Source organism: Apaloderma vittatum, unplaced genomic scaffold (assembly GCF_000703405.1).
Source record: "Apaloderma vittatum isolate BGI_N311 unplaced genomic scaffold, ASM70340v1 scaffold1155, whole genome shotgun sequence".
Classification (NCBI taxonomy): Eukaryota; Metazoa; Chordata; class Aves; order Trogoniformes; family Trogonidae; genus Apaloderma; species Apaloderma vittatum.
Window position 1 is genome coordinate 1 of NW_009715267.1, and position 16202 is coordinate 16202.

Here is a 16202-nt window from a genome sequence, read left to right on the forward strand (position 1 = left end):
CACCCAGCCCTCTAGTCTGTCTAGGTCTTTGAATGGCACAGCCTTCTGGTGTGTCAGCCACTCCTCCCAGTTTTGTGTCATCAGCAAACTTGCTGACAACATTCTCTAATCCCACATCAAGGTCATTGATGAATATATTGAAAAGCACTGGCTCCAGTAAGAAGTGCAAATTTTGTTTTACTTGCTAAAGTGCTTTAATTCCACCTGTGAGATGCTTTCTCTGGGGGGTGTAATTTTTTATGAAGTGACTATTGCTAAGACAGAAAGTTATCCTGTAGTGTAACTGCCTTAATACAGCCCTGCCACCTTGAATATTTATTTGGACTGCAATGATATTTGCTCTGTATTACTTAAAGTGACTTAAATCAGTTTGTTTCATGGAAAATCGTGAAGCTGTGCCTTGGACAGAGTGAACTGAAGTGGGAAGTTCCGTGGTCAATGCGGGAAGATGAGCCTTCTGGCCAAAGGCAGGTCAGAAGAATCATTGAAATGCAGGCACAGCAGAGTCCTGAAGAAATGTCCTACTGTAGCTTATACTCTCGCACTGCTTGAAACTTGATTACAGATATCCTATTAGTAATGTGATAATTATATAGAGTTGCGCGCAACTGTATGTTACCTAAATGATACAAAGCATTCTTGTTCTGACTGGTAGTGTTTCAGAGAAATGTTGCGTGATGGTGAGTGACTATTCAAAGCATTGAGGAGGAATCTGGCTGTAACTGCTAGTAATTCCAGGGGAAAAATGCACATTCAGGTTTGTTCTAATGAATTGTTGTGTGATTTAGTTTTTTTTTACTTCCCCCAACAGAGACAAGGAACCGGAGCTACAAATGGAAAAGACAAGACATCTGGCGAGAATGGTAAGAGTAGACTGTATTTCTTCACGGAGAATATTGCTTGGCTAAATTTGACTCAGTGTTTTAATATAATGTTAGATGTCAGGTAGCAATATTCTTGATTTCTTATCTTGTATTTTGAATGTATCTTAAGAACTTGAATGGCTTCAGTGGTGGTGTTTTCTCTGTATTTGTATATTCAAATCTTTTGGAGACCTGATTCTGAGCACATACTGTGGTAAACCAAGGGACTCTATAGAAGTCAGTACAAATACAAATGATGCTAGAACAAGACACTATGTGTGGAAAGGACACCAAGAGACTAAGTATTATGAGCAACTGCTATCTGAATGGGGAAGGTGAACACAAGTAAACTAATTACAAAGGACTTGCTTGTAAGCATAGTTTCTGTGATCTGATTTCATACCAGCTAATTTTAGGCCCATAACTAAGATACCAAAGTTACAAGTCACTTGCATTTGAGTGTTGCTAGAGATAGGAGGAACCAGTTTCTGCTCCTAAAGTGGTACAAACAATTCTAATTGGAAAATGTTGATTTTATTTCTTTTGTCCTGAACTAAGTTGAACTGAATTTTCAGTGAAAACAGCAATTGTCTTTAGTTAAAATGTCATTGTATTTCCTGTGCTTTATGCACACAGGATTACTTGATTAAAAACCAGTTACAATCAGAAAATATTTTTCAAAGGAAAACATTTTGATCAGCTTTATTATATATACCCAGCTCAATATGAGGCAGCATCAGTTTGGAGCCACTCATGAACAGGTTGAGGATTGAATTGAATAAATATGCTGTTTCTGCCTGATCAGTTCTAATGAAAAGAATATGTTCTGCTAGTGCATTTTATCTACTGAAAAGCAGGAAGAATGTAAGTATCTTCTCTGAAAAGCCAAAGGTTTTCTGAGATGCGACATTTGAACTCTTAGTTTGTATATGCATTACAGCCTTTATGTGTTGGTGTGAACAGAATATGTGGGCCGTTTGAGGCAACACGTCCTAAAACATTAGGAAACTTCTTTATGCTTAGTTTTCCTATTACAGAGAGGTGACTTTCCCATAAGGGCAGTTTGCATTATGTTACAGTAAATGAAATTTGTAGATGATGTTCCCAATATGATAAAACACAAATTAGAGTGGAAGAAAGAAATAAATATTTTGGCTTGTTATAGTGTCTTGAATTAGTTGGAACAAATGTACCCTGACAGCAAAGCCATTTGCATTCTCAAGTTAACAGGAAAGGAAAGCAAGCAAATTTATGTCAGCCATTCAGGCAGCATGGGAAACATGCTTTTCTCTTTACTGTTTGAGCATGTTATGAACTGAGCTCATTTGCTTTGAATTTCTTCCCAAATTTCTTCTTGTCCTGTTGTCAAATTTAGCTTAGATTTACTGATCCTGCAGCCTTTTTAAAAACAAAATCTTTTTCCTCAAAGGGAATTTTGAGTGAGAAAGGGTTGCATCATTAGGTCGCAAATATATAAAATTCTAGCAGTAGCATGGTTTTTAGGTATAATATAAATGGGTGGATGCGCAGTTAATCTTAGACAAACAGATATTAATTACTTTTTGTAATGAAATTATAACAGAAAAATCGTCTCAGCCATGTAAAATAGAGAAGCAGCAGGGGAGATGGAATAAAGTCCTCTGATCTCCTCAGTCCACATTATTGCGTAAAAATAAAGCAGAATCAGAACTTTGAACCTGAGATTTTTGCTTCTTTGATTTAGAATTCAATGTATAGCTCCTTGTCCTTATTACCTCTGTGTAGTTAGACCTCAAGCAGAAGCGATTTATTCCTCTGAAAACTGGGATATGCTATAAACCTACACACACAATATAAATTCTTTTTTACATGTTTTTTGGTCAGATGCCTGCATTATGTCCGTGTCTTAAATTTTCACTGTGGCTGTTAGCCTCTTCATATGTTTGTTTCCCTGTCAAAAGGAAGCTTTCCTTCTTGATGAAGATAAGGGAGGGGGAAGAAACAAAAAACCCATTCTTGTTTAAAAAAGCAAATGTCATTCTATGAAAATGTTTGTGAAGGCAAACTAGTCTGGTCATTGTCTCTGCTCTTGATCACAAGATCAGGAAAAGCTGCTGAAAACTATCCCAAACAACAAATAAAAATACCCAGCTGTTTTCAGAGGTTTTGATTCACACAGTGGAGATACTGCTGTGGGTTGAGTTTTGTTTGTGTGCTGTTTGTGGAAAAGGAATTTTGATATGGTCTACAGGCTGGCTCATAAATGGAAAAAACCCCAACTAATGACCATGCAGTCAGCATTCTCCCTCTTTGAAGACATGTATAGTGTTTCTGTCACTGTAAATCAATTGGGGAAATACAATCCCTGAAGATTGCTTTTGTAGTAGTGATAGTTGTGGTAGACACGTGGGAATACACATTTTTGTTTGACCTTGGTTAGATAACAATATTCTATCCTTAGTTGTATTTAGTTCCTACCACTACAGCAGTGGTCTCTCTCAGCTAGCCTTCATTCCAGTGGAGGATTTTATCGCGTACAAAATGCAGGCTCGGTCCCAATGTCTTCTAAACTGGTTCTGCCTCATTCTAGCAGCTGTCTGTGTTGGCTCAGGGGGATGAGCTGTGGAAAAGACTGAGCTTCAGAAGAGCCAGACATGTGGAACAGCGATATGCCACAGTACAAGAGTTTTTGACAGTGAGAGGAAAAAAATCTCATGCACAAACTGCACTGGTTGTCATGCTGATGAATGGGCTGTTGTCCCTATGTGGGACCTTCATTCACCAGCAGTTGTCTTCCCTCTGCTGCTGCTTTGATTAGTCTTCCAGACTGCTACATAGTAAGGTGGGGGGTGCAAAGCTTTCCTCTTCTTTTTCAGAGCACTGGTCTTTAGCAGACAGGGTTCCTTTCCACTGTATCTTGTATAATACGTACAATCATATCTTCTTGGGTTTTATGCAGCAACAAACCCGGTAGTTCTTGAAGCTCTATCAGTATTATACTGAATGATCACTCATGTTGGAGTAACTTTTACTCACGCTGAGAGTTTTGCTGTTAACTTTCAAGACTTCACTGGATGCTGGTCAAGCCCTAGATGGCATTTGCATGTCTTGACCGTTTAAACAAGTCTTAGTTTGTCCTCTTGCAGGTTACAATCAAAATCAGATGGCAACTGGTGTCTTGCTTAGGAAGAGCAACTATTGCATTTTGGTGTGCTCTCATGGTACGTTGGTGGCTAGTAGTCACTGGAAGTGCTCCTGACAGCTTCAGTGGACACTGTGTAATGCTGAGTAGCTTCTCCATCCAAAACATACTGTAATGCTGTTGGGGAAATCTATGTAATTTTATTCTTTTGTCAGAGGGGAAAGAACAAAAGTACTATTGGAAGTTACATAAACTAGTTTCCTGGGTGAAAACTGGACAAAGGACTATTTTAAAAGAAATACTACCATATTGGCACTAATACTACACATGTAGCTTGTATATAGGAGCCATGTAACTGTAGGTGCTATAACCTTACTGGGTCTTGAAGTACCTCAGTACATACTTATTTGTGTACACCATTATGATCTTAACTTGCAAACCCTATTATATAATGCTGTCTTCTGTGGTAGAAAAATCTAAAGAGAAGATAGCAGTACTGTTGCCATGCATCCCCTCCTGTATGAATCTGACTTGGTCTAATAAGAGCCCATTTGGAATAAGAAGCTATAATTTCCATTTTCGCTCACCTGGTTTGATTAATCTGGTCCATCGTGTTTGTAAATGTGCTCTAATTGAAAACAAGGTGTTCCTACCTTACTATTCTTACTACCTTGGTAGTGTCACAAAGTTCCCATGTAGGTTAACATGTCACTTCTCATTCTCTTTCACACTATCCTGTGGGTTTTTTGTTGTTTTTTTCCTATGTAATTTGCAAGCTAGTATTATACAATTTATTCTTTATAGCCTAGCACAACTGGCAGGGAAGTAATTGCATCAGAACCAATTATTTCTCTTCAAATTCAGAATCACTCTTTTTCCTATTAATAGATCTCGCCCTTTCTTCTGAAAGTACACAAGGCATGTGATTACTAATTTATATTTGTTAATAACTTTCTTGGAATGACAGATTTATCTTTCAACAATATGAATGTTTATAATAACAAAACACATGTTTTCATGTGATGGATTCTGTAACTTTCTGGGTCTGGGTGAAATGAAAATGAATAGGTTTTGTGTGAATTTACGTGTCATAGCAGAGCAGACCTACACAAGCAAGATGGTCGGTTGTACTGAAAAACTGAAGCCCTTTTCAGTTTCTACTTCTTCTGAAGCAGTTGTCTTGCCAGTGTATAATCTCTCCTTTAGTGTAGTTAGAAAGCTATAGATGAATAAATGCTTTACACTTCCTCCTCTCCATACAGTACACCATGGGATGCTCCTACAGAAGGATAAAGTAACAGTAGAGCTAATACTATTCCTGTCTACAACATCTAAAATGGAGTAATCTAAACTCACTTAAATCTAAATGCTTCTGGAAAACACTAATGGTAATGGTAAAGAATTGTAAAACAGTCATGCATGGTAGATAGAGATATCTCTCTAGTAAGTGTTCCTACATCTTGCAGTGTTATTAACAGTCCATTCACATTTCATCTAGTCGAGGAATTTGGGAAATTTTGCACTCTGTGCACACTGCACTCGGGAATAAAGAACCTTGCTAGGTCCGACAGAGTGAATAATCATAGTTATTTATGTAGAGTGCTTAGCTTAATAGAGCTTTAATTCCTGGCTCGAGGCCAGTATCTTTATTGTAGTATGGTCTAATATAAATATCTGTTTAAGAACTCAAAATTAATTTTCCACTAATATTCTCCAATGACTATGTAAAAGCGTACTGGTTTTGGGAACAGCTCGACAAATAAACTTATTTGTGGAAACAGATTTTGAAAAGGGAGGGAATGCATGAGGCTAATCTGTATAAATATTCAAAGGATCTCATGGAACATGGTTTGCTGTATCTGCCTAGGTCTAGAGGTCACGTTCTTTAGTCACGGGAAAGGACAGTGACTGAGCTGCAGCCTTGCAGTCCCTTTTCCATTTTCACTTTCCCACAAAACTTTGCTTGTGTGGCAAAAGATGAGAAATTTTTTGCAAGCAACTGCCGAATGAATGTAAACAAACAAATGCACAGCCCTTTCAGACTGCTTCTCTTTGATATTTTGCCCTCACAGTACTAACCAGAAGTTAGAAAGGGGAGTATTAATTAATACTGAGTTTTCCTGGATATTAGGTTGAGTGTTGGGAGGGATATTACCTTGCTTTCTTGTTTGTCTTTGCTATGGTATTCTGCTAGAATTCTCTCTGTGCTGCTTCACAAAACGTGATCTCACAGTCAGTAAGGCAGTCTTGGTCTTCCATTTGTTTCTTTCTATATCCAGAGCCAGTTTCTGTCATATCTCATACAACGTAACTGGTACTAGTGGGGACTTATGAAATGGGATGAGAGTTATTTCCATCACCCATCACTTAAAATAGGAAGTCTATGTTTCAGCATCATTCCCAGACGTATATGCAACCACCGAAGAGTGTAACACCTCCACAAAGCCTAAATACAAAAGTGTTTGAACGCTCAGTGTAGTTACATAAGTTGGATGTGGTCATGTACAGACAGCTTAGGCTCAGAGGAAGGTGTAAAACTCCTGTGTCAACTCAGCACTCTGATCTGTAACTCAGAGTGTTTCAGGTGAGTGTTAGGAGAAAACATTCAAAGTAAAGAGTTTTAGATGTGTCCTGTCTCAAGATGTAGTATGTGTGGCAAAGACATTGCAGGCAACTTTATCTCCTGAGTTTCATTTAATTTCATTTCTTGGGGACAGCTACATATAAAGTCTACCCAGAAGCACAGGAATTAGGTCTCAGGTCGTCTTCTGGCCTGTATATCTTCCTTCGCTGAGACTGGTCTGTTAATTGAGGAATCTGTTCATCTCTTCAGGCAGCCAACATGTCTCAGCTAAAGACAGATCGAGCCGTTAATAAGAAGGCTCTCGGATTGTTCACAGATCTTCCCTAGAGAGGATGCTGAAGGGAAGAGAGGGGAATTATACATGAACTTCATTTCCTCTCCTAGGTGAATTTCCATTTCTTGAGGCCAGGGATAAGTATAAATCCTCTCTAGAGGAATACTGTGTACTTATTTATTTGGGGCAATGATAACAATAAAGATTGCTGCACATTTTTTTCTGATCAACTTTCTGATGTTTGTGTAGCAACAAAACCTTTTAAAGCCATGATTTTTGTGTGTGTTTGAGTTAACATAGACACTTTCTGTACTGAAACTTCACCTGCCCTCACATGTGTCTGTACATGTGCAGTGGCCATCTGGTTTCATGGAGAGGATCCTCTGGTTCAGTTTAAAGTAATGAATATACATAATCAAGTAATGTAAGAGAGCAGACACTGTTCTTGTTCTTCTGTTATCTGACAAGTCAGGTTTGATACTGTGCCTTGCTGCTGCATGTTAACTGGTATGAGAAGCTTTCATTTTTAAATGTTTAGACAGAAGTGTCTTTTAATACAATGTGGGTTTTCTTTTTTTTTTAACAAAAAATTTCATCAATTAGCAGAGCCAGTAGTGCTCATGTAGACTGACCAATGTCCTCCTTTTTGAATTCCCTGCAAGTTCTCATATTGCATGTAATTTCTAACTACTCAGGACTACCTATGGACTAGCTATGTCCACCTATGGACAAAAAGACTATAGCATTATGCACAGGAAGGGTGTGTGTATGTGTGTATATGTTCATACACAATGTTAATTATGCAGCTTTTTCTTCCATATTTCTTTCAGATTCTCCTCTCTGGAGCTGCACTGGAGAGGAAAAGAATGGTTTCCCATCTGAGTACCAGGAGAGCAAATTAAATGCAGAAAGACAATTGGGAAAAAAACAAAGCAGAACAGCACAACCTTGGAAGAACAATTTTAGCTTTTTGAAGTCACTCTTTAAGAACTTAAAATATTAAATAATTTCAAAATATTTTTTCCCCATAGAGAAAAAGGTCCCAGCTAGCTGGCACCTTTGAAATGGAAAAACCCTCACCCTTAACACTCCTGCTGCAAATGTGTCTGTCTAGGTACTTATATGGTCCTCAACACCGTAGTAACGGACTGTCTTCCAAATATTTAAAAATAGAGATAACAATAACATTTTTTTTTCTCTAGTCCATCTTTCCAGCTTGCTACAAGAATAACTTGATTAATTTATGGGTTCTTTGTTTTGCACACAGTGCCTGTGTACAACTTGGGAAACTCATGTGCCTGCTTACATGTAATGCTCTCCTACTGAGTGCACCTGAAAATTCAGCTGCATTTCTAAAACCATGAGAAATTAACACATATATCTAAGTATATATACTTACATATTGTCACTCATGCAGCCTGCTCCTTTGCAGGAGGTAGAAATTAATAGAACTATAGGATTCCTGCAGGATTGACATTAGAAGCAGACCAAGGAAATTGTTGTGAATTATACTAATCTGTAACAGTTTCAGTAGTTAATAGAGGATTAAAGCCCTGTTGTTGTACGTAGATGGTTGTTGTTGCACCTAGATGGTGCCCATGCCCCTGCCACCCTGAAAGCTTAATGTGTTGTCAGGCAAACTGGGTTCAGTGAGAACATGGTAAAGCAGTGAAATTGCCTAAAAGAATAGAGTCTATAAAACTAAATGTAGAAAGAGCACTGTTTAAGTTTGAGACTCAAACTTCTTCAGGGTACCCACAAGGATCTTGACATGCCTTTGTCCTTGGGGTTTTTTTTTTATATTTACATAGACTGTGGCCTGTTATACTCTGTGTTTGGCCTTTCTTGACCCTTGGTTTCCACTCTTAGCTGACAGCTCCTGCTTCCCTGTTTGGTAAGATTTTTGTCTCATTTCTTCATCCTTTAAGTAATGACAATGTGATTTGGATCCAGCTTCTTCCAGCACTAGGAACCTGGCACTTACGAGGTGTCTAATTCAGTGGGCATTTGAGCACCTGAAAGGTGGTAGGACCCCTAATTCTTTCTGAGAAGCTGATCTGTAAAGATCAGGTTAGGTCATTAGGAAAAAAAGTTAGTTGTAAATTAGGAAAATAATAATAATAAAGCTTTGGTGGTGCTGGTGGGTTTTTGCCTTTTAGATAACTCATAAATATGCTGGAGTTCCTGTCAAGTGTTAATGAGGAAAGGCAGAACTGAAATTATGCCTTTGACAAGTGCCATATTTCTTTTGGAAATCAGTCTGTAATTATCAGTGTGCTGCCTGACTATGCACCAGGGAGAACGAGACTTCTTTCCATGGCTGACACGCACTGGCATGCTTCCACAAATGTACACTCATTTGAAACTGTGCTGTCATCAATACCCTGAGTCGAGGAACATTTAGTTCTGCTTTGCTGCTGGTAGGAACCCAAATGAAGGATATGGGTCAAGCCGGTCTCTGGATAACCTTAGTAAAACCAACAATGTTACCTCTGAAATGAGTCTGTCCCTACATCATCAAGGATGGTTTGGGGCTGTATCAGGACTAGAGTCAATGGCATGTGTAAGATAGCATATTTACCCTGGAGGTCTATGAGGCTAGACTCACCTGCACAAGTAGCAGATCTCTACACTAACAGCAAATGATTAAAAGGCTACAAGAAGTGGATGTAGCTCAACAGCATGTTTCTTAATTTAGTGGAAGTGAAAAATGAAAGAGGAACACAATAAATGCACAACAGTGGTTATGGGAGTTTACTGCTGCAGAAACATCCCTTTTCTTTTTGTGCATACTACATGCCTTACCTCACATGGTAGACTTTTTTTGTTGTTTGTATTTTCCAGAAGACTTGACTTCATAAATGAAATGCAAATGCTTTCCCACCTAAGAGTTCCTTGTCTGTTAGTAATGTGGTAAATGATTAATCATTTTTTACTGAAGGTTTTTAAGATTTTAATTTATAACACACAGCTGTCTTAACACACTTAGCTTAATGCTCCAAAATTAGCTTGTAATTTGCCGCTATCAACCTCCCTTGTGTAAGTGGGCACTAAAATTTAGAACAGTGGGAGTGTTACAGACATAATTAAAATTGGCCCTTAGCTGAACTAGTGACCAAAGCAAAGAGCAGTTAAGGCTGCAAAAAGGAATTGGATGCTACAACACAAACCAGCACAGCACGACACCTTCAGTCCCACTGCTCAGAGTGGATTTCATGGACCTTATGTAAAGTGCCTAGGTTGCTTCTAAGAGAAGGGTGTCTCAAAGGGTCTTGGATTCTGATGCTGAAAAGGACCTGTTAGGATTAATTATAGTAATTTCTCTCTCTCTCTGTATAGGTGGGGGGTGAAATGCCTCTTGCCTGGCTGTATCAGTGTACATCTGTGTGAGAGACCTAAAGCTCCATTTATTGTCAACAGAAATAAATGTATTCTTTTGTGACATAATACTTATCAGAATGAACCTCTCTGGAGAAGCTGGTATTTATAGATCCTAAACTGACTGAGGTATAAACCAGCTTCTGATTCATCCAGTTCTATCAAGGCTGAGGAATTTGTGGGTAATACTAAAAAATAAAATAAAATCTAAGACCTCTATATCTGTGGAGTTAAATGGATACTCAATGGAGTTTTTCAGAATGTCAGTTTTGGACCTGGGCATTTAATTTCTTCTTAATCCCGTCTCAAGCACCTTCATCCTTATTTAGATCTGGCTGTTCCTGGCTATTACATATCAACTCTTCAAGCCATTTTCTCTGTGCATATCTGGGTGTGAAAACATCTAAGTATTTCCTGGTTTGAGGTCTTTGTTAGCTAGGATACTGGATCTGATGAAAGCATTTGCTTGGGTCAGGCACACTTGGTATTGTTTCGGGTTTTTTTCCCCCAGACCACAGTGTCTTACAGATAGGAAATACTGAAAAAAATACATATTTTCCAATGAGAAATTCTCAAAAAAAGAAGGAACTTGGGTCACACTGGATGTGGAGAAAGCATTTCAAGAGTCATAATGTAAAATAGGGCCCAGTACTTTGCCGCCTCCTAGGAAATAATGTAAGTAGCATAGAGACTGGAACTCAGCTCTCAGCACTTTTCCAGGGTCTCACAGTAACATTATTTAATCATGGTTGATGAATGAGTACTCTAACTGTAGTTTGAGTATCTCATCTTTCATTCTAATTTATACCTAAAAGCCCCTGAGACTGCTGGTTGATTCTAGATGGAGAAATCATTAATTATTTGGTAGGGTTTAGTGAAACACTGGCACTCCACAGTGACCAATTTACTAACTCCTCTAAAAGCTGCCTATAAAAAATGGACATGTGCAAGTGTATTCATTAGCACAAACTAATTAAAATTCAGGCTAATAGCCAGGAAAAAACCAATACATTATTGTAGGGTTTTGGAATTCATTATATGTCTGTACTAATCCGACAGTACCTATCCTGGCTCCACAATTTTTAATCTTAAGTTACAGATCTCATACTGGTAGCCAGGCAGCTAAGAGTTAACCTTTTTACCCTAAGTAATTTCTTCTTGTATAGATTCTCCAGAAGCGCTTCTTTCTGGAAATGTGTTCCAACAGTGTTCTTCCCTTCAAACAATACATAGGATAGAGTCCCTCAGCTGATATTGTTTAGTGTTACTGCGCAGTGACAATGTATTGTGACTTTGCCATTCTGTAGTTTGAAACTTGAATTAGCCTTGATTAGACCTTCCCTTTCCTTTCTTTTTGTAAGTATTTAAGGACTTATTCTGTTCATTCTCCCTACTTTATATAGGCACTGTTTTCTCCAGCTGAACAGTGCTGCACTACTTGTAAATTATTTTTACTAATAATTTTTGCTTCAATATTCATAAAATGATTTAATTCTCATTAGAGTTGGTAGCATCAAAAGAATTTGGGACTGTGCTCCCTATAGACACTGCAGAGAGTTTGTGACCCAAGTTTCTGACAGGAAGCAAGAATTAGCTATGGAGAAAATTCTGGGCTGGATTCTTTGATTTGTGGCAGATGCGGTACAGCTAAAGAGAAGGGTAGGAAATGAGAGATTAGTAAAGTTTAAAGATATGTGTATTCTTCTGGCCTTAACCTATGTTGTGAAATCAGTCTATCAGGTATGGTACCTTTGAGAAAAGATATGGATGCACATGTAATACCAAACCTCCACTTCTGTTTGACTCCAGTCTTGGGATATGATGGAAGTGCATATGCCCCCATCCTGAATTATACAGGTGGCAGTTTCGTATAGAACAGATGAGAATCGGGTATCTCCCTTCCTTTCATCTCAAATAACTGGGGCCAGAACACACACAGGGAAGGACGTAGACAGAGCTGAGGCAGCTGGATTCAAGACTGTTTGGTATCCTCAAGCAGCTATAGTCTAGCAGCCAGCAGACTAATTACTGGCAGACAGTGTAAAGCACAGGTGTATTATTTCATCTAATGATTTTGTTTGTAAAGCAGACAGCTGTATTTTTCATCAGCAAAAAATTCTTAGTGACCTTTACAATTAATCTATTCGCAACTAAACTCTGTGTATCTCTTGTGTGGTCTGACGCTGGGAGGCAAAGATGTGTTGTGCTGCCTAGAAGAAGCTGGAAAATAGCATTCCTGGATTCTTTTTGCCAAGAAGGTAAGAAGACAAGTGGAAGACATGGTTTTTTTCAATGGGTGATAGATGCTGTCAGCGGAGGGCACAGACATAGGCTTTGCCAGTCAGTCATGAGTCATTGTTCTATCCACCAGTGCCACTTTGTATTGTCTCAGACAGACTTAAGCCTTTGAATTAAGTTCCCTTCTCTGTCAAATTCAAGAGAAAAATAGCTCTGCTAGACTTTACTGGAAAGAAAACTGGAGATTAGCACACTGACAGACAGGCCTGTGGCATATGCCCAGTGGGACCAGGTGCAAGGCTTAGAGCTCTTCTGCCCATGTCCAGGTATTTTAATAGACCTGGTTTGCACTGGCTGTTGGACATCTTTGAAACCGTGACCATATGTCCTAGAAAAGTGTCACAACTATTGTAAAGGTACCTATGGATTTTAAATGAGCGGCCACATAAATAAAAAGCAGGAGTCTGAGTCATGCAATGGAATCCTCTGGAGGCCTCAACTAAAAAACACTCCATTAAGGAAGAACATCAAAAAGAAACTGCAATTTTTGGCTATTCCCTCCTCTTTTCCTATGCCACAGACAGACCTTGTGAACAATACAGTCTAGAGGCTGTTCTCAGATGCAGCAGAATTAGTGTCATTTTTTGGTCTTTATTTCATCATCTTAAGAAGATTACCGGTGCTAACATTAGCGTTTTCTCTATTACATGGTGGACCAGCTGAGGTCCAGAGTCAGCTGGAGTTAGAATACTTATTTTCTTTATATTATTTCTTTTAATTCTTGCAATAGAAGATGCTACACACAAAAAATCAGTGACGAAAGCTTCGTCAGGGGATACTAGTTTCTCCCCCTGTATATTTATTTGTGTGAGCTTATAACTCTCACTTCATTTAGGTCTAAGTTTCAGGTTTTAACGAACCTAAATATAAGCATATCCACAAATGCCATTATTTTTGGAGTGGTTACTATGAAAGATCACTAAGTTATTGTTTGCCTTTCCAAAGTATAAATAGATCCAAATTTACTTGAAACTTGGCATGGAAAGGCTTTATAGCTACCATAAATCTGACCCTAGTTTCAAACTTTGCACAACTCTTAAAATGTCACTATAGTTTTCTATGCCTGTAAATAGTTTTCTCTGGGGTCATGTAGCATGACCATGAAGCATATTTAGGGGTGGATCTCTTGACTGAGCTTGCAGAATAGAAACTAGCATGTATTTCTGAGCTGAGATAGAGACCAGCTGCTTCTATTCTGCTGTGAGTTTGTGGAGTTTCTGGCCTAGCAGCAAGAGGCTGAGTAGAGCTTCCACTTTTGTTCATCACAGCTTAACATTACATAAGTTGCTGAGATAATGAGTGATCCAGCCTGGAGCTGAATGTAAACAGAACCAATTATATATTTTTTTTTCCCTTCTCTTTTGCTCAGGAAATCAGATATTTACTCCTCTCTTCCCAAGCTAATAAGGCAGTCAGTGAGAACAATTAAAAGCCTTTTTATTTCCAATGCCATCATTTTAAAGACAGCTTTGTCTATTTCTTAGATGTGGTAATCTTCCAGATGTTTCTTTGCTGCCAGGCTCCTCTTGCAGTGTCAGAGATACCTTTTGTTGTTGTAAGTGATGCTATCTGGATGTGACAAAACAGTTGATAAGCTTGATCAGATGTGCCAGAAAACTAAACCCAATGTGGATTTTCCTTTGAGGTAGTTCAAAAAAATATCTTCTGTACTTCCAGTGGGTTGTTTCAGGAGAAAGATTGATTGATTTGGTTTAAAACCTAAAACTAAAAAAAAAAATAATAAAATGATCTGGTTATTGCTAGTCAGAAGAGGCTGCACAGATTGAGGTAAGCAGCAGAAACCAGACTCAAGTTCTCGATGCAGATTGTCATAGATGTTCTGGCAGTGATTTCTGCTGGTTTATGCAAGGCCCAAGAGGCATTCACTACACTGAAGCTTTTAACCAGTCATTGTTTTGTATAAGTGGATAGTTTTCTGCCAGTAAGACCCCTTATTCTCACAGGCAACAGGTGAACTTGGCAATGAGAGTGGGATGAAGCATGTGGTGCAGTGAGATGCTCTGGGTGATTCTAAGCTACTGGTCCAGGCAGATCAGGTTGCTATGATGGGTCAAGTTAGTTATTCTTTACTTTCTTCCCATCTTCATAAAAAATGAAGATTTTCTTCTGTCTTTTCCACAAGCTGTTTCTTCACTGGCTTGGTTTCTTACTGTCTCCCTCCTGCTGTGTTTCTGTCTCACTCCTCCTTCTTTCTCCTCTGCCAAAGATTTTGTGTCTCTTCAGCTCAGCTAGATCAAGTGCTACTTCTTCCTCTATCTGCCTAACTTCCCCTCTTCTTATTTTCTCAGGCTAAGTTCCGGTCTGGGTCTTTACTAAAGAATATATATTCACCAAAAGAAGGCTACTGACTAATGCTTCAGTTTAGAGACATGGTTTATCCTCACCCAAAGTATCTCATTTCTTTACAGCCTCACAAAACATTTACTGTTTCCTAGACTAGGTTTAAGCAAGGGCCCAATGAGCTGGCAGCAAAGAAACATCTGGAAGAAGATTACCACATTTCAGAAGGAGACAAAGCAGTCTTAAAAATAGCAGGACTGGAAACAAGAAGGCTTTTAATTGTTCTTTCTGGCTGCCTTATTAGCTTGGAAAGGAAGGAAGGAGTAAATATTTGGTTTCCTGAATGAAGGAGAATAAAAAAAATATTGTTTTGTTTACATTCAGGTCTAAAATTCACACAGTAAAGAAAATGAGATGGGTTTTAGTGCAACGGGGACTAGTTCTGGGGTGTGCTGTATCCTGTGCATTCTGTGTACGCCAACACTTGTGGCACTTGTGGTGTCAGGGATTTACGTCCTAACTTAAATCCTTCATTGCATTAACCCCAGCTTGTGTTTTCTGATGCAGAGGAAGTGCATGAAATTTCTAGTCCTTCCTCTAGATGCTAACCCTGTAAGCTCATGGGGTTTGTAATCTTCAGAAATACGGGAAGAAAAATGAATGTATATAGATAGGCTGGAGTAATGATATGAGGTTGGTCGACCATGTGTGTCAGCTAAGATGCTGTTTCTGGTCAGCTTTATTGACAATCTGACATATCTTTAAATCCAAACAGAGCTTCAAGTGCCTGTCAAAGCTTAAATTCAAACAGGAAAGTTTTTTGTAGAGAAGTTTTAAATGAGTGTCATTTAAGTGCTAGAGAAGTCCTCAACCACAAAATGTATAAGGCAGAGCTTTGATTAATTTTTGTCTTCCATGTCATCATTCTAAGTGACTCAACCATTTTTTATTTTTCTCTGAGGTTAAAACTTCAAGAAATCATTGGCAACTCTCAAAACACCAGCACAGGAATATTCCCACTTCTCTTCTGACCCCTTTTAGAGGTTTTCCAACTATCCATAAATTTTATTTCATTTAGTTTACATTTCTTCACTTGTATTATATACACTTATCTTAAGTATTGCAGTCTGAACTGGTGGCAAAGCCAATTAACAGATCTGATAAATTCTGCTGGTTAAAAGCTCCCTTTTGGGCTGTACAGAGCCTTGCCAAAATCCAGTTGCTTAGACTGAAGTTTGTCATGTTGATTGCTTGCCTCGAGCTGAATTATTTTGGAAGAGTTCAGCAAAGTCATTCCAGTTGCTTCCAAAAATGAGACTTGAACAAAATGCTAGCATGTCTAGCAATTAAAAGCAGTTTCTTGTGGCCTTTTTTTGACTTTTC

At 38.6% G+C, this 16202-nt stretch overlaps 1 protein-coding gene across 1 annotated transcript in view; it reads left to right on the forward strand.

Annotated features, from left to right (window-relative positions):
• Positions 1 to 811: 811 nt before the first annotated feature.
• Positions 812 to 16202, forward strand: part of PCP4 (Purkinje cell protein 4) — a gene marked incomplete at its 5' end in the record, with an annotated part of 33058 nt that continues 17667 nt past the window's right edge. Inside the window, one exon of the mRNA XM_009869039.1 lies at positions 812 to 863. Coding sequence (XP_009867341.1) covers positions 812 to 863 — 52 coding nt within the window. The remainder of the gene's footprint in view (positions 864 to 16202) is intronic.